The sequence below is a fragment of the Phallusia mammillata genome, chromosome 1, assembly GCF_965637545.1.
Source record: "Phallusia mammillata chromosome 1, kaPhaMamm4.hap1.1, whole genome shotgun sequence".
Lineage (NCBI taxonomy): Eukaryota > Metazoa > Chordata > Ascidiacea > Phlebobranchia > Ascidiidae > Phallusia > Phallusia mammillata.
The window spans coordinates 15,120,991-15,139,585 of NC_137252.1; the positions used below are offsets into that span (position 1 = coordinate 15,120,991).

General features: G+C 36.7%; 2 protein-coding genes across 3 annotated transcripts; one reads left to right on the top strand and one right to left on the bottom strand.

Moving 5' to 3' along the window:
* Window positions 1–1,310: 1,310 nt before the first annotated feature.
* Window positions 1,311–18,419, bottom strand: LOC145204426 (somatostatin receptor type 2-like). Its single transcript, XM_080076969.1, has 11 exons — window positions 18,305–18,419; window positions 18,024–18,159; window positions 16,984–17,146; window positions 16,555–16,736; window positions 4,424–4,561; window positions 4,330–4,356; window positions 3,762–3,966; window positions 3,337–3,573; window positions 2,893–3,005; window positions 2,405–2,539; window positions 1,311–2,337 (listed from the first exon to the last, which is right to left on the bottom strand). The coding sequence occupies exons 1-11, from the start codon at window positions 18,321–18,323 to the stop codon at window positions 2,190–2,192; spliced, it is 1,503 nt and encodes a 500-aa protein (XP_079933095.1). The 5' UTR covers window positions 18,324–18,419; the 3' UTR covers window positions 1,311–2,189.
* On the top strand, window positions 13,745–16,218 carry LOC145204436 (uncharacterized). Of its 2 annotated transcripts, XM_080076980.1 has the most exons (5): window positions 13,745–13,829; window positions 13,990–14,034; window positions 14,375–14,428; window positions 14,613–14,807; window positions 14,963–16,218. In XM_080076980.1, the coding sequence occupies exons 1-5, from the start codon at window positions 13,811–13,813 to the stop codon at window positions 15,028–15,030; spliced, it is 381 nt and encodes a 126-aa protein (XP_079933106.1). In that variant the 5' UTR covers window positions 13,745–13,810; the 3' UTR covers window positions 15,031–16,218. The 2 variants fall into 2 exon arrangements, with proteins under 2 accessions (XP_079933106.1, XP_079933114.1); XM_080076988.1 differs by lacking the exon at window positions 13,745–13,829 and having other exon boundaries at window positions 14,032–14,091.
* Window positions 18,420–18,595: the final 176 nt, after the last annotated feature.

Genomic DNA, 18,595 nt, shown 5'->3' on the forward strand with positions numbered 1-18,595 from the left:
CATAGCTATACGTTGAACCCATGAATCGCATCCTGTTTTCTGTTTTGTGTCGTGGAAAAATGCGTTTTTCTTGATCGACATGTTTTCTCATGATTGACATGTCTCCTGTCCAACGTTTTTTTTGCGTGGAAGTAAATCGAAGCGATGAGGGGATATTTGATCCTTTCCGTCGGAGACAATGATACTCTTTCGTGCGTCTAGAGGTCAGGAATCTCCCAACTTTGGTAAACAATGGGCAGGATCGCTTTCAGTTCTATGGCTGTGCAGTTATTTGCAAGTACACCAATATCAGACGTTATTACCCATCAGGAAAATGCCTTTATCATGCAAACTTTCACTTAAAGTTGAACTTTTGTTTTCCGATGTATGCTGTAAACTTTTAGATAATTTTTTACATAACATTTTCCCATTTCGCGGTATATCATTCACGCATACAAATTATAATTTGTATAATTATAATTATAGATGTCCGACTAACTATAAACTTTTAATTTGTAGAGTTTGGGTTTTTACCACAAGTTTTGCTGTTTAAAGCTACAAACAATAGTGCTTTTTAGCGTGTCAAATCAAATCTATTTTGTACAAGGTTGCCATGTTAAATTGTACAAACGTTTGACCTTGTTTTGTACCTTATGTTATATTTTCTTTCATGTGTCACTTCCCAGACACAGCATGCATCATTCCCGGTCTTACCATTTTAAACAAACCCTTGGTTTCAAAACCGGTCGGTTAACATTCCTTATACGAGTATGTATGTAGTTGCCTTTTGCCCATGGCTTATACGAAGGCGACTTCGCTAACTGGAACGTGATTTCAAATGATATCACAATAATTGTTGGGAAGTTATGACGACAAAGGGTGCTGTTGATGTTACGTAGCAAGATGACGCGGCTTGTCATTGCGATGACACGCCGAAAAGATGACAGGTGTTCGTTTTCAAAAAAGGTCATACGAGGGTAGGTGAAAATTACCAGATAGGCCATACCAGTGGTCCTTAACAATTTTGTTACCCACTTAAAGTAACCTTTAAAACGCGTGTGGCACCCCTCTACTGAAACAATGTACCATTGTGTTTAGCACTATGAGATGCCCAGGGTAGTCATTTTGATCACTTTAAAGTATTTTACTCTGCTTGTGTTATTTGCTATTGTTTATTGGCAGGACTCGTGTCTTATGGAGGTCGTGCTCTACTGGCCTCCTAAATAAAATGCCCTGCCCCTAAGTAAAACGCTGACCTATTCCCTAGAGGTGTTTAATACCAGATCTAAAGCGCAATAGGAGTATCATCCATAATTTATTTATTACTGGTTTAAATAAATGCAAATACGTAAATTTCGCATTTGGATTATTACACTGTGAATTGGCAAAGAGCCGAAATTCTTGTTTTGCTTGTACCAAGACAAATTTATACACAATCGGTTTGTTGTTAAAGTAGTTCGCAAAACGTAAGCGTTCGAGGCAAAAATTTCGCAGCTTTTTAAAAACTTCAGCATAAAGAACAACTTTTCCAAAAAACATACACGGAAAGATACGTTATTTACTTTGTTTGACATGTGACTTTATTGTTACGTAACAGTGGTTCAGGGGAAATCGAGACCATTTTTAACATCAGAAAAACAAGCGATTTTACATTGCGGCAATGTGTTACCGTAAAAACATTTTTTGTCATGATTAAGTGTAGCCGTTTTTTAGAGAATTAAACTTACCATTGTTTTTTTTTCGCTGGTCTAAGCATTTTTTCGTTTCGCTGCTCTAAGCAATGCTACGTTTTATATAAAGTTCGAAAACAACTGCCAAACAGTTTAAAATACGTGACGATGTAATTACTGTTAATCTTGGTGAATGTTGCTTGTAAATGAAATTTTAAATCAGCAGCTGATTGCCAAAAATGTTTGCTTGTAAACATTTTAAAAAAAAATTGTAAACACAAACAGTTACAGGACCCAAGTAATACACTCGAGAGCCCCAAAACAAAACTTCATTATACCCAAAAAAAACGGGGGTTTCTTGCGTTAACGTTTACTCGAATGTAGTGATAAAAATCGGTTTATCGGTAATTGAGCAATTGGTGCTTTTTTGCTGAAACACTAACAATGTCAAATACACTACACTATCAATCAGTGGCGCAACCCAGTTTATCTATGTACATGGTTAAGTTTCCAATACAATGACAAAACATATTTCGCTTGTTACTCCTGGTCTGACGGGCTTTCAGCCAGAGCCGTGTCTGGAGGTATCTGCTTTTTCTGTGGTGTCAAGTACACTGCAACGTCGCTGTTCTTTTGTACCATTGTCGATTGCTGAAGGTTTATTGACACGTTTTCCTCTGATTTTGTTCTGCAGTGCATGTGTAATGCTTAAGAACCTATTTTTTTGTGTTTTTATGTATTTATCAAATCCTTACCTGTGAAATCGAGTGACTATGGTTGCTGCGTTAAGACCGCCAGTTCCGTCCCGACTTGTTTGGTTACTAGTTCCGGTAGATGGCGCTGCAGATCTCGCACAGCCAAACATTGCCATAACCTTGTTTAGCGCCTCTCTGTCCGGTCGCATAAAAGGTTTACATGTTGTAAACTTAATTAAGTTAAGACCGTTATAATACAGGCTTAAACTACAATTACATAGTGTCACAGACTGGCCAAATTTGTGACTCTTTTATCAGTGAAATCATAAGGCAGTAGTCAAAAGTGCTATTTAGTGATGTAAATAAAATAAGGGCCGATGTTTGTGGGTTTATTTAATAGTAAGATCAAAGTGTATACTGGTGTTGTAAACCAGATAGTTTATGACAAGCATTGACTTAAAAACGCCAGTGCGCAAGTTTCTGTGCAAATTAAATGCTAACTTTGCCTTACATATAGTTTGCTTTGTGGGCAGTTTTTATTCACTTACCTTCGTCGTTTACTAAAGTCGGTTGACAGAAAGTTGTACACGTAAGGATTGACGGCTGAATTGAGGTATACCAACAAAACGCTTACTTGGACAAGCTTTCTGCACAGCGCGGTCTTCAAAATACAAAGTAAATTTTTAAATCCTTTTTAGGTATTTTTCATTGACTCCGTTTCATGATAATTTATCTCCCGTTTAAAACCGTAACGTGGATTATTTGTGCAATTTTACTCACAGAAAACGTACATTAACATACCTTGATGAGCACTTTTAAGTTAAATAAAAAATTCGCCGCAACAATATTGCACAGAGCAGTGTTATTAGTATGGCTAATTTTTCTCTGTTTCGTGGTACACCTATTTTGTAAGTGTGTCACAGATTCAAAACTTTGAAAACCAGACCAGGCTGCTGTAATTCGAACGATTTAGCTTTACCTTAAAAGATTACCTTTTCGCTTCCATATATTCCAAAGGCCTTGCTAACTTGTACGATGTGATATGGCAGCCAGAGAATGATGAAACTAAAGACCAGTGCAGCACACATAATTGTAACACGCCTTGTCGGGTTGTACCCTGTTTTGTTTAAAGTCGTTCTGCGGCTGGGGCCGGGTGATTGTCTTGCAGTAGCCGCTTGGTTAGACTTTCTTACGTGGTAAACAATAAGCCCGTAAAAAACTGCCATAGTCTGCGAGAAATTGAATTGCACAAGTTTTAGCAACATACAACAATTAAGTTCTAATCCTATAACGTATGCTATCCTTTAGTAAATATGTTTTATTGATTTTATTGAAAAAACTCTTTAAGTTTAACTAACTGTAAAAACAGTGGATTTAGTTGAAAAGTTCTATCTTCTTTGGTTCAGAACAAACTTACCAACACAGGCAGAAGAAACATGACAATAAAGTTAAAATACGTCACAGGTATTTGTTCTTTGTTGCCACTGTAGTTGCAATATTCTGGAGAAAAGTTCGGGTTGGGTGTGGTAACTGGGCCAACCGTGCTTGTGGCATCAAACTGTTTCCAGTATTCTTCAGCCTTGCGTAATTTTTCCTTGATAACCTTTTTAAATTCTTCCGGCCTGTCAATGTATAAGCAGTTTCGCCCGCCGGAAAAATAACATTTCAGTCAGTCACAGGAAATAGGGAAACAAACTTTTACACTATCAGGGTAATTCTATTCCAAAAACAAATTGTGTTGTAGAATGAAACAGCGTCTTAAAACTCAGTATGCCCCTGTTTGATTTCTAGTGTCCGGAATTAAGGTAAGTTTTTGGAAACCCTTAACAGGAATAAACTTTTCTTTGTCTGAAATATAGAGTTATAAAATATAGACTATATTTCAAATATAGAGTTTCAAATATATGGCGGGCCCGCAATGTAAACTAAATCCGCTATGCAACTAAGTGTGAACTCAAATTCTTCAAACATGCTCAAATACTTACGGATTAATTTCTTCGATCGTCAAAAACCTGCAAAATTTACAGTGGTTAAATTTTGCTTTAAACTTTTCTTGCTTTCATCTCACGTTTAACTTACTCGGGGCAGTAGAAATTACTTCCATACATTGGAGTCGTAATTGCTACGCAATACTTTATGTGCTCCGGTTTATATCCCGCATAAACACAAAGGGCTGTGACATTGGTATTCAAGTATTCATATCGTGGCCATCGAATGCTGCAAAGTAATAGCTTTTTTATTCTCTGATACATACATTATCGAGTCTGTAGGCTACATACTTTAACGAGTTTGTAAAACTCGAAGTGGTTTGCACACTGACAAATTTGAAGTGTTTATACTGGCACAGTACCCCTTTTTTTATATTTTGGTGTTCAATACAATACTTTAATAGTGTTTCTCGACATAGCCAATGGAATCATATTTCAACAGTTATTCAACTCAATCGGCAATATTTTCAAGTTTATGAGTAACCTTTTACTGGTATTCTAATATAGTGTAAACCAGTGGTTCTCAAACTTTTTTTGTTGCGACGCCTCTGGAAAAGTTTTCTAAACTTGCGACGCACCAGCAAATAAAAGGTAATGATGAAACTTATTATTAAACCACAAAACGGAACTATTCTGCGACGCCCTTGGAAAATTGAAACGACGCACCAGGTAATGGGGCATAATGCAATTTTCCATTAACTCGGAAATACCGTTAGCGAAACCGTTCCGAGTAACAAAATTTCGTTCCAAAATGAACAATTTCGTTTCGGAACGAAAATTTTGTTCCGAATTTTGTTCCAAGTTACAAAAATTTCTGGTATGTCGTAACGAAAATTTTTGAACAGAAAAACATCGTTAAATTGGGTGTAACAAAAAATTTTGTTACCGTATTTTTTTGTTCATTATGTGGCGACAAAGAGATTTTTTAAGCATATTTTAAACATTTTGTGTTTTAAATCTGCACATACATGGTAAAACCATACAAATTGAATCTCGTTCCCAAAAGTGTTAGCTGGCACAAAATTTTGATACAAAATTGTTAATTGGAGGAAATTACGTTACAGAACTATTTGGTGGAACAAAATTTTGTTACGAAAAGTGTTAGCTGGAACTAAAATGTGTTAGAAAAGGTATTTGTTAGCAGAAAATTTGGTCACGGAAAAGTGTTAGTTGGAACAAAATTTTGTTACGGAAAACTTTTAGATGGAACAACATTTTGTTACGGAAAACTGTTAGATGGAGCAAAATTTTGTTACGAAAAGTGTTGATTAGAACAACATTTTGTAGCGGAAAGTATTAGCTGGAAACATACTTTAAGTTTAAAAATCATCGGTTTTTGAACAAATTTAGCTCACAAAAAGCTATAGCTGTAAGAAAATTTTGTTACGGAAAAGTGTTAGTTGGAACAAAATTTTGTTACGAAAAATGTTAGCTGTAACAAAATTTTGTTACGAAAAGTGTTAGTTGGAACAAAATTTTGTTACGAAAAATGTTAGCTGTAACAAAATTTTGTTACGAAAAGTGTTAGTTGGAACAAAATTTTGTTACGAAAAATGTTAGCTGTAACAAAATTTTGTTACGAAAAGTGTTAGTTGGAACAAAATTTTGTTACGAAAAGTGTTAGCTGTAACAAAATTTTGTTACGAAAAGTGTTAGTTGGAACAAAATTTTGTTGCGAAAAGTGTTAGCTGTAACAAAATTTTGTTACGAAAAGTGTTAGTTTGAAACATACTTTAAGTTGCGAAAATCACCGGTTTTCAATAAATTTAGCTCGCAAAACGCTAAAGCTCTAGTCAAATTTGTTACGGAAAAGTGTTAGATGGAACAAAATTTTGAGGCAACAAGTGCTAGCTGGAACAAAATTTTGTTACGAAAAAATAGTTAGTTGGAACAAAATTTTGTTGCGAAAAGTGTTAGCTGGAACAAAATTTTTGTTACGAAAAGTGTTAGTTTGAAACATACTTTAAGTTGCGAAAATCATCGGTTTTCAATACATTTAGCTCCAAAAAAGCTAAAGCTCTAAAGAAATTTGTTACGGAAAAGTGTTAGTTGGAACAAAATTGTTACGAAAAGTGTTAGTTGGAACAAAATTTTGTTACGAAAAGTGTTGGTTGGAACAAAATTTTGTTGCGAAAAGTGTTAGATGGAACAAAATTTTGTTACATGAACTGTTAGCTTCAACCATCCTTTAAGTTGCAAAAATCATCGGTTTTGAATAAATTTAGCTCGCAAAAAGCTTTAGTCGTAAGAAAAGTTTGTTACGGAAAAGTGTTAGCTGGAAAAAAATTGTTACGAAAAGTACTAGTTGGAACAGAGTTTTGTTACGAAAAGTGTTTGCAAACACGCTAGACCGCACGATACTGAATACGTAATTCACATGCTATACTGCCACTAACTCCAATTGACAGAAAGAACAAAAAATTTTCGCGACAGCTTTGTAGTTTCCTGATTTTGCCGCTGGTATCTAGCTTACTCAGCAAAACTGCAGCTGCAAGATAAGCGATAAGCGTCAGGTGATCAAAATCGTTGCTTAAAAAGGGGGAACAGATTCTCAAGGAATGAACGCCTTTCTAAAGCGATGATGCTACTGTTAAGTTGCGCAATGTCACGAATGCACTAAAGTTGGTAACTGTAGAAGGCATAAATTGTGGCAGTCACAAATTCCGTGTACCCTAATAACATAACTCGATTAACATCGATCTAGTGTTTGGGACAGAACTATTACGTGTTTGGCTGGTCGAAACAATACAAATGCAAAAACAGTTTGATATGTTGCAATAAGTGCAGTTAACACCAACCAAGAAATTGCAACCAGCGTTCCAGCCGGAACGTAACTTTCCGATTGTTAGCGCATAAAACTCCTTATTAAACCCTTGTTACGTCACAATTGGCGATTAGATAACAAGCGAATACAAGAGATTGAAGGCTCGGGGCTTTGAGATAACGACTCCCTGTTATCAGCGGTAAACGGAAACGATTTGGACCTATTTAATTTACGCAAAACTTTTTTGAAAAGGGGTGGTCCGAATTTATTATCACATTAGTTTACAACTTGATGAACAGATTGAGTTGCACAATATAGATCAGTCTTAATGTTTATTAAGTCATAATCTATATTGTGATGCTTTTACTACCTGTTTTATCGCATTGTTTGCACATAATAGGCCTACAAAAAGACTGACGCATTTGACTGCTAGGCTTGTAATACTCATTTCAGTAACACAACATCTGTTTCGGGCAGTTTGAAAATCAAAAGTTTTGGCAAAGGAGTTTTAATTACATCACGGCCGCCAGTACATATATTTTAACGTGGTCGTACGGCCGCAGATTGTACAGCCTTGACTGAAAGTTTGAGGAACGGTTTAATTCATATCGTTTCTATTCATCAGAATTTGTATTTACAAATTAAATTTTGCTAAATGTCTGTTTAAATAATAGCTTTGAAAAGTAAGAAAAATTTGGCTTTATCAAAAAAATCTAAAAAAATACTACAATTGTTATTGACTGTTCGTGAGCCGCATGCGGCCGACGGGCCGCGAGTTGGACAAGCCTGCTGTATCTGACTGCAATTTGCGAATAATGATGATGCACGCTTCTGAATTCCGATTCCCTCATTGGAAAGACCTATAACTTTGCATGCTGTTTCTAAGTGCAATTTGGAGTTGGCCAGTGAAAACCGTTTGAATTTATGTCAAACCGTTCGTGTTTTATAACCGAAATTCCTTTGTTTGCATGTCAGCGCGCCTTAATTTTAACGGTCGTGACCTGCCCAAAATGACCATGTGCGCTTCTTGTTTCCGATTCACTCATTGGAATGACCTGAAACTTCGCATGCTGTATCTAACTGCAATTTGTAGTTGGCCAGTGAAAACCGTTTGAATTTATGTCAAGCCGTTCGTGTTTTATAACCGAAAGGTGTTTGTCTGTATGTCAGCGCGCCTTAATTTTAACGGTCGTGACCTGCCCAAAATGACCATGTACGCATCTCATTTCCGATTCACTCATTGGAATGACCTGAAACTTCGCATGCTGTATCTAACTGCAATTTGTAGTTGGCCAGTGAAAACCGTTTGAATTTATGTCAAGCCGTTCGTGTTTTATAACCTAAAGGTGTTTGTCTGTATGTCAGCGCGCCTTAATTTTAACGGTCGTTCCTTGCGAATAATGACCATGTAAGCTTCTAAATTCCGATTGACTCATTGGAATGTCCTGAAACTTTGCATGCTGTATCTAACTGCAATTTGGAGTTGGCCAGTGAAAACCGTTTGAATTTATGTCAAACCGTTCGTGTTTTGTAATCGAAAGGTGTTTGTCTGTATGTCAGCGCGCCTTAATTTTAACGGTCGTGACCTGCCCAAAATGACCATGTGCGCTTCTCATTTCCGATTTACTCATTGGAATGATCTATATCTTTGCATGCTGTTTCTAAGTGAAATTTGGAGTTGGCTAATAAAAACCGTTTGAATATATGTCAAACCGTTCGTGTTTTATAACCGAAAGGTGCTTGTCCGTATGTCAGCGCGCCTTAATATTAACGGTCGTTCCTTGCGAATAATGACCTTGTACGCTTCTCATTTCCGATTTACTTACTGGAATGATCTATATCTTTGCATGCTGTTTCTAAGTGAAATTTGGAGTTGGCTAATAAAAACCGTTTGAATATATGTCAAACCGTTCGTGTTTTATAACCGAAAGGTGTTTGTCTGTATGTCAGCGCGCCTTAATTTTAACGGTCGTTCCTTGCGAATAATGACCATGTACGCTTCTGAATTCCGATTCACTCATTGGAATGACCTATAACTTTGCATGCTGTATCTAACTGCAATTTGGAGTTGGCCAGAGAAAACCGTTTGAATTTATGTCAAACCGTTCGTGTTTTATAACCGAAAGGTGCTTGCCAGTATGTCAGCGCGCCCTAATTTTAACGGTCGTTCCTTGCGAATAATGACCATGTAAGCTTCTCATTTCCGATTTACTGACTGGAATGATCTATAACTTTGCATGCTGTATCTGAGTAAAATTTGGAGTTGGCTAGTGAAAACCGTTTGAATTTATGACAATCAGTTCGTGTTTTATAACCGAAAGGTGCTTGCCAGTATGTCAGCGCGCCTTAATTTTAACGGTCGTTCCTTGCAAATAATGACCATGTAAGCTTCTCATTTCCGATTTACTTACTGGAGTGACCTATAACTTTGCATGCTGTATCTGAGTGCAATTTGGAGTCGGCCAGTGAAAACCGTTTGAATTTATGTCAAACCGTTCGTGTTTTATAACCGAAATTCCTTTGTTTGCATGTCAGCGCGCCTTAATTTTAACGGTCGTGACCTGCCCAAAATGACCATGTACGCTTCTTGTTTCCGATTCACTCATTGGAATGACCTGAAACTTCGCATGCTGTATCTAACTGCAATTTGTAGTTGGCCAGTGAAAACCGTTTGAATTTATGTCAAGCCGTTCGTGTTTTATAACCGAAAGGTGTTTGTCCGTATGTCAGCGCGCCTTAATTTTAACGGTCGTGACCTGCCCAAAATGACCATGTACGCTTCTCATTTCCGATTCACTCATTGGAATGTCCTGAAACTTTGCATGCTGTATCTAACTGCAATTTGGAGTTGGCCAGTGAAAACCGTTTGAATTTATGTCAAACCGTTCGTGTTTTGTAATCGAAAGGTGTTTGTCTGTATGTCAGCGCGCCTTAATTTTAACGGTCGTGACCTGCCCAAAATGACCATGTGCGCTTCTCATTTCCGATTTACTCATTGGAATGTCCTGAAACTTTGCATGCTGTATCTAACTGAAATTTGGAGTTGGCCAGTGAAAACCGTTTGAATTTATGTCAAACCGTTCGTGTTTTATAACCGAAAGGTGCTTGTCTGTATGACAGCGCGCCTTAATATTAACGGTCGTTCCTTGCGAATAATGACCATGTACGCTTCTCATTTCCGATTTACTTACTGGAATGATCTATATCTTTGCATGCTGTTTCTAAGTGAAATTTGGAGTTGGCTAATAAAAACCGTTTGAATATATGTCAAACCGTTCGTGTTTTATAACCGAAAGGTGTTTGTCTGTATGTCAGCGCGCCTTAATTTTAACGGTCGTTCCTTGCGAATAATGACCATGTACGCTTCTGAATTCCGATTCACTCATTGGAATGACCTATAACTTTGCATGCTGTATCTAACTGCAATTTGGAGTTGGCCAGAGAAAACCGTTTGAATATATGTCAAACCGTTCGTGTTTTATAACCGAAAGGTGTTTGTCTGTATGTCAACGCGCCTTAATTTTAACGGTCGTTCCTTGCGAATAATGACCATGTACGCTTCTGAATTCCGATTCACTCATTGGAATGACCTATAACTTTGCATGCTGTATCTAACTGCAATTTGGAGTTGGCCAGAGAAAACCGTTTGAATTTATGTCAAACCGTTCGTGTTTTATAACCGAAAGGTTCTTGCCAATATGTCAGCGCGCCCTAATTTTAACGGTCGTTCCTTGCGAATAATGACCATGTAAGCTTCTCATTTCCGATTTACTGACTGGAATGATCTATAACTTTGCATGCTGTATCTGAGTAAAATTTGGAGTTGGCTAGTGAAAACCGTTTGAATTTATGACAATCAGTTCGTGTTTTATAACCGAAAGGTGCTTGCCAGTATGTCAGCGCGCCTTAATTTTAACGGTCGTTCCTTGCAAATAATGACCATGTACGCTTCTCATTTCCGATTTACTTACTGGAGTGACCTATAACTTTGCATGCTGTATCTGAGTGCAATTTGGAGTCGGCCAGTGAAAACCGTTTGAATTTATGTCAAACCGTTCGTGTTTTATAACCGAAATTCCTTTGTTTGCATGTCAGCGCGCCTTAATTTTAACGGTCGTGACCTGCCCAAAATGACCATGTACGCTTCTTGTTTCCGATTCACTCATTGGAATGACCTGAAACTTCGCATGCTGTATCTAACTGCAATTTGTAGTTGGCCAGTGAAAACCGTTTGAATTTATGTCAAGCCGTTCGTGTTTTATAACCGAAAGGTGTTTGTCCGTATGTCAGCGCGCCTTAATTTTAACGGTCGTGACTTGCGAATAATGACCATGTACGCTTCTGAATTCCGATTCACTCATTGGAATGACCTATCACTTTGCATGCTGTTTCTAAGTGCAATTTGGAGTTGGCCAGTGAAAACCGATTGAATTTATGTCAAACCGTTCGTGTTTTATAACCGAAAGGTTCTTGCCAGTATGTCAGCGCGCCCTAATTTTAACGGTCGTTCCTTGCGAATAATGACCATGTAAGCTTCTCATTTCCGATTTACTGACTGGAATGATCTATAACTTTGCATGCTGTATCTGAGTAAAATTTGGAGTTGGCCAGTGAAAACCGTTTGAATTTATGTCAAACCGTTCGTGTTTTATAACCGAAAGGTACTTGCCAGTATGTCAGCGCGCCTTAATTTTAACGGTCGTTCCTTGCGAATAATGACCATGTACGCTTCTCATTTCCGATTTACTTACTGGAATGATCTATAACTTTGCATGCTGTATCTGAGTGTAATTTGAAGTTGGCCAGTGAAAACCGTTTGAATTTATGTCAAACCGTTCGTGTTTTTCACCGAAAGGTGCTTGTCTGTATGTCAGCGCGCCTTAATTTTAACGGTCGTTGCTTGCGAATAATGACCATGTACGCTTCTGAATTCCGATTCACTCATTGGAATGACCTATAACTTTGCATACTGTATCTGAGTGCAATTTGAAGTTGGCCAGTGAAAACCGTTTGAATTTATGTCAAACCGTTCGTGTTTTGTAATCGAAAGGTGTTTGTCTGTATGTCAGCGCGCCTTAATTTTAACGGTCGTGACCTGCGAATAATGATGATGCACGCTTCTGAATTCCGATTCCCTCATTGGAATGACCTATAACTTTGCATGCTGTTTCTAAGTGCAATTTGGAGTTGGCCAGTGAAAACCGTTTGAATTTATGTCAAACCGTTCGTGTTTTATAACCGAAAGGTGCTTGCCAGTATGTCAGCGCGCCTTAATTTTAACGGTCGGTTCTTGCGAATAATGACCATGTAAGCTTCTCATTTCCGATTTACTTACTGGAGTGACCTATAACTTCGCATGCTGTATCTGAGTGCAATTTGGAGTCGGCCAGTGAAAACCGTTTGAATTTATGACAAACCGTTCGTGTTTTATAACCGAAAGGTGCTTGTCTCTATGTCAGCGCGCCTTAATTTTAACGGTCGTTCCTTGCGAATGGTGACGATGTGCGCTTCTCAGCTGCATTAAGTCTTAAATTTTGGAGCTGATATTGTACGTCATAGCATTACTGTTCACATAAATATTCGCTAATGTAGCACTAGATAGTCTGTAAACATTACATTCCTCTCAGTACACAATCAAATATTCACTTCTTTAGAAGTATGAAAAAAGTTTCAAGTGCACTGGTTAAAAACAAGTACTCTACGACAGATGTAATCAAAGCATGAACTACAGAAATTGCCAAAGATTAGAACAACAACAGAAAGGATCACTTTTAACAAAATCATTTAAAGCCATGTGCAAAATATGGGTGTACGTTATCCAGTGATGTGTTATGTATTCTATTAAAATGATGAAATATATCACTGTTTCATGTATGTTTTGTTTTATGTTCATTGTACCTTGATGTGTGTAATTTTGATTGGAATGAAAGCAATAATTTACCAACCAAAGCATTTTATCGTTTTGTAACACACCTTTTGTTACAACTTTTGTAAATGCTATAGCTAATGTTGCAAAAAAAGGAATATATTATTTAGAATCATTTTGAACTAGCTATGGGACGTCTTGACAATAATTGATGAGTCAACAATATGCAACTTGCTGATTGAGCACTTTTTGTCACTGTAAAAGCCTACTACGCTCCGTTGCGTCATCTACCACAAATTCAGAAAGAAACAGAAAGAGAAACGTGAACAATATGTAAAAGAAAAAAGTAGAAAGAAGCTTAAGGATTTCGACACACCAAAGAAAGCAATGTTGCAATATGAATACAACAACAAGATCACAAAAGAAATGGACAGGAAAATGGAACAGAAAATGGACATTATATGCAGACTAGGATGCAGGGGTGGAGTATTTAGAGGAATGAGGCGAGATGAACTGTTAGGAAAAGAGGAAACTGCCCAAGGAATTTTTCAATTTTAGTTGAAAAGCAGAAAGAACAAAATCGACATGGTTGAATTGTTTTGTACAAACTTAAATATGATCACTTCAAGGTTGCATCTAACCATGCATGGGCTTTTTTGAAACATAAGCCGGGAGAGAAATCTCAAGCTTTTCCATCATTGGTTACTGCTGGTGCTGAAATGGAAGCCACTACATGCAATAGGCTTTTCAAACTGGTTTCTATCAACATAAATGGCAGTTTCAGAAACTGATGTCAGAAAAGTTATAACAACCAAAATGCGAGATGCTCCAGCAGAAGTTCAAAAAGCATGGAGGAGGTGGTTTCAAGTAAGCACCCGTTTACTAATTCATTTTCAACTACCCTACAGGATTTTCCTTCAATAGTTTCTGTTTCGCAATTTGGTCAGTTAAATCCTTTTCATCATTATATTCTAGATGATATAAGTATGTTTTAATATGATATTAAATAGTTGTTTGTTTTGTACAGAAGATATATCTCAATCTCAACCGGATCAGGAGTCGTCAGGATCTGGTATGTATATGACTTACATACTACAATCAATGTTAGACAGGCATTCACATGTTATAAGTAAGCACTCTAGTTGTACATGGTGTGCTTGCCACCTATACAGTCATTCCATAACGACCATTGGGGCTGTAATCTAACTTTATATTACATTATCAATGCCAATAAATTTGACATAAGAGTCACAACTCAAGCATCTTCCTGCACTAAGAAGGAAATTTTAAACTAAACTCTGCAAGAATTTTAACTGTTATGTCAAATATATTGACTTCGTTATATTTAGAGTTACGCCTATTTTGCACTAACTTAAAATTATACTTGTCTAATTTCATTTAATGTGTCACAGAAAGTGGAGGAACAATCGCAACCACAACGTCAGAAAATCAAAAACTCAGCAGTGGTAGGCTTGCGTTTTTTGCTTTTAGTATTTTATTTATTTCAATGCAATTTTAATAACTGACAAGTTTGCTTGATTGCAACCAATCGCTGTCATGAACTACCTCTGAACATAGTGCATTGAAGTTGTTATAGTCCAAGTCATGGCAGTTATAATTGTATTTACAATTATTTATATTATGTTGCAGATGAATCATTGTATATAATGGTTCAGTTTGTGGACAATAATGAAGTTTTACAAATTTTTCGAATCTCTGACTTAAAAACATTGGACAACAAGAAATTTAAAGACTTCTCTCAAATTCCTGAAGGTGGTTTATGCAAAGCGAGGTGGCCAGCAGACAAGCTGTTTTACAAAGCTAAAAGAATCCAACAGTCGCTATGTAAGTTTACTAGACTTGAACTTTTTAAAGCTTAGTAATACCAGATACAAGTAGGATAATTGTAACTGCCTAATGACATCCCATTAAACGTACATGAAATAATATAAAATTGCAATCTTTCCAAGAAATATTAATATTATTTTGTCTACTTTCAGGTACACCAACTAAAGAAAAATGCAGCTCAGATTCTGAAGCATCACAAAAAAAGAGAAGACTTTTCTAAATTATTTAAAATAACATGTCATGCAGTTACATTGTTTCTGTGAAATAACTTTTTTCTATTCATATATTTTCTATTCATATTTCTCACTGTAGTTGATAGTCTGTGATGCAGCTTTAAAATTACCTAATTTATTGACTGCAAAACAAACATACATTTACTTATATTTTACATGTCCCAAGCTATTTTGGAAACTTAAAATCATTGCATTTCTGTTTTGCATTGTCATTAACCTTATTATCTTAGTGAATGTTTCCAATGTTCGGTGTTCATTTTCATTATTTTTGTAAATAATTATTTATTTTCATCACTGTATGTTCTTTTTGCAACAATGTTGTTGAAGCCCTAAGCCCCATTTTACTATTGAATGTTTCCAATGTTCTTTTTGCAACAATGTTGTTGAAGCCCGAAGCCCAATTTTAATATTGAATGTTTCCAATGTTCTTTTTGCAACAATGTTGTTGAAGCCCTAAACCCCATTTTACTACTGAATGTTTCCAATGTTCGGTGTTCACTTCCCTTTTTTTGTAATTAATGATTTATTTTCATCGCTGTATGTTCTTTTTGCAACAATGTTGTTGAAGCCCTAAGCCCCATTTTATTATTGAATGTTTCCAATGTTCTTTTTGCAACTTTGTTGTTGGAGCCCTAAACCCCATTTTACTATTGAATGATTCCAATTTTCGGTGTTCACTTTCCTTTTTATGTAATTAATCATTTATTTTCATCGCTGTATGTTCTCTTTGCAACAATGTTGTTGAAGCCCGAACCCCAATTTTAATATTGAATGTTTCCAATGTTCTTTTTGCAACAATGTTGTTGAAGCCCTAAGCCCCATTTTATTATTGAATGTTTCCAATGTTGGGTGTTCACTTCCCTTTTTTGTAATTAATCATTGATTTTCATCGCTGTATGTTCTTTTTGCAACTTTGTTGTTGGAGCCCTAAGCCCCATTTTACTATTGAATGTTTCCAATGTTCGGTGTTCACTTCCTATTTTTTGTAATTAATCATTGATTTTCATCGCTGTATGTTCTTTTTGCAACTTTGTTGTTGAAGCCCTAATCCCCATTTTACTATTGAATGTTTCCAATGTTCTTTTGCAACATTGTTGTTGAATCCCTAAGCCCCATTTTCCCATTGAAAACTTTCACTTCATCAAAATTCCGAACTAATAAACACATAAAATTAATTTAACTGTGCGGTTTGAATGCTAAAATTTTAGACCTCTACCTCCATCTAACGGTTTTTCGTTGACTTGAAAAAATATGTTCCGAACAAAAATTGTAACATTATGTGGTCGTTAGAAACCGTTACCTATGCTAACAAAAATTATGTTACAAAAAAAAATCTCGTTCCGAACCATTACATAGGGTGTCGCGACGCACAGTTTGGGGACTACTGGTGTAAACTATATCGACGAACGTTTAGCAAAAAAAGTTGATTGTTTCAAAACAGACTTACGAAAAACATGGACGCGTAAAACTATGTACGCTTTACAAAACACTGCCAAAGTTTTTATCCTTACCCGCAAGTGCAATATGGCCAAATCCCATACTTTGTGTAACCTACGTACGCTGGGTAACAACAAATTATAGCCACCACCCACACTACTCCGGTGACAATCATAGCAAAACGCGGTTTTCGTATCTTTGCCACCCTGGGAGACAGAGGATGGCAGATGGCAAGGTACCGATCGATGCTCATAATCTAAATGCAAAGTATACGGGCATTACGTAGAGTTATGTACGTCTTGAATAAATTAAAGTCAAATTGCTCTCTGTTTATCTTTGTTGTATGCTACTGCCCCATATGTCGGCTGAAAGTTAGTTTACGATGCAGTCCGAGCCCCGTTAAAAACCTGTTTTAGCTTGCATTTAAGTCTAATTTTACATACGGTATTTTATTATGCTTGTAACTGGTAATTTTATGTAAAACTCAAACCGAATGTACTGACCACCAATGTCATGGCAGAGACATAGTAATTGCACCAAATCATTGATTTCTGAAACTTGCAAAATGGGTTTGAAAAGTTCCAATTGTCGTGCACCACTTCAAGTAATGAAAACGGCACAAAGATAAGAAACAAAAAATCCGCTATTGCAAGTTGAAGCATATACCTGTTAATAATATATTTTAATATAATATATACATGGACAACGTCGTTTAAAAACAGCAAAAGCTTTAAAGCAGGGCGTGCAACTGTTTATCGCAATGGGTCACATTTACATGTATAATGATGCTGAGGCAGAGTTGTAAGTCGGGCCGGGTTCGAGTGATTCGGACCTGACTTTACAGTCTGTGTCAGTATTTTCTTTAGAATAAATTTAACTAGCTCAGTAGTTATAGCTATAGCAACTATAGTTGCTGAACCTAAACTAATATCAAACAGCCCCAAAACGCCTTGTTCAAGACCAATTGTCTATTGTATTTGTTGTCTTGGTCTTTCCTGAGGCTTTATTGTCTGGACCAGTCAATGAAACTTTCGGGCCTGCACGGGCTTCTCAACGATTCGGGTTTGGACCGAGTTTCGGACGTGTGCTTATGGGTTCGGACTCCAGTTTTACAACCTTGTGCTGAGGGCCAATTTGTTAAAAAAATTATAATAATTCATTTTTGCAGTAGTTTCCAACCTGTAGTTTGCCCCTCTCAGGGGTCCACGAGGGCAAAGTTTTATACCAGAGAGCTCTACCTAAACTTACCTTATAATGCAATGTCAAAAATGCTAAAAAAACAACTTCCTACGATTTAACAGTGAAAAGTATAAAACATTGGACTACTTGACGCAGTCAGCGCGGGCTACACAAATAGCTATCGTGGGCCGTGCTCTGGCCCGCGGGTCGTATGTTGCACGACCCTGCTTTAAAGGTGAACTGTTTTTCGTGATACTACCGTAGAAATACGAATTGGTTCATAAAACTTAAAAAAACTGCTTGCCCAATGCACTCAAAAACAAAACGTTTCCGTTTAAATGCAAGTTTTTTTGTCTAAACTCACCAGTGAGTAACAGTCCTTCGGTAATCTTTCAAAATTACAATGACAGATATGACAACCAGATTTCCGATAATACCGACAGCAACAGAGGTGAATCCGAAAACGACACGGGCGGTATCATAGGAATCAATTGGACCGCCTAAAATTAATCACAAATTTTACTTTTTTGCTGTTAAAACTCCTTTGTTAACTGTATAGTCCTACTCTTAATACCAAGACTTGAACATGGTGGTTATATATAACAATATATATATATTTAAACAATATATATTAACCCATCTTACTTAATCTGACCGTCGCCATTGTTAAATCTTTCAGATCCACACGTTGCCCAACAACTACGCTGCAAATTGTAATATATTAAAAAGTATTTTGTCTCTGCAGTAATGTAACTTGTTTGTCAATAGGCACTTTTATGACCTATAATTTACAACAAATATGCATTCTGCTTTGATAAGTTTTGCAACTAAATTTCACTGACAACGGTATTTTTCCCATAATAAGCACTAAATGCAATCTTTCCCATGTCTAAAGTGAAACTGTCTGAAAAAATCGATGATTTTGCGTCTACATTT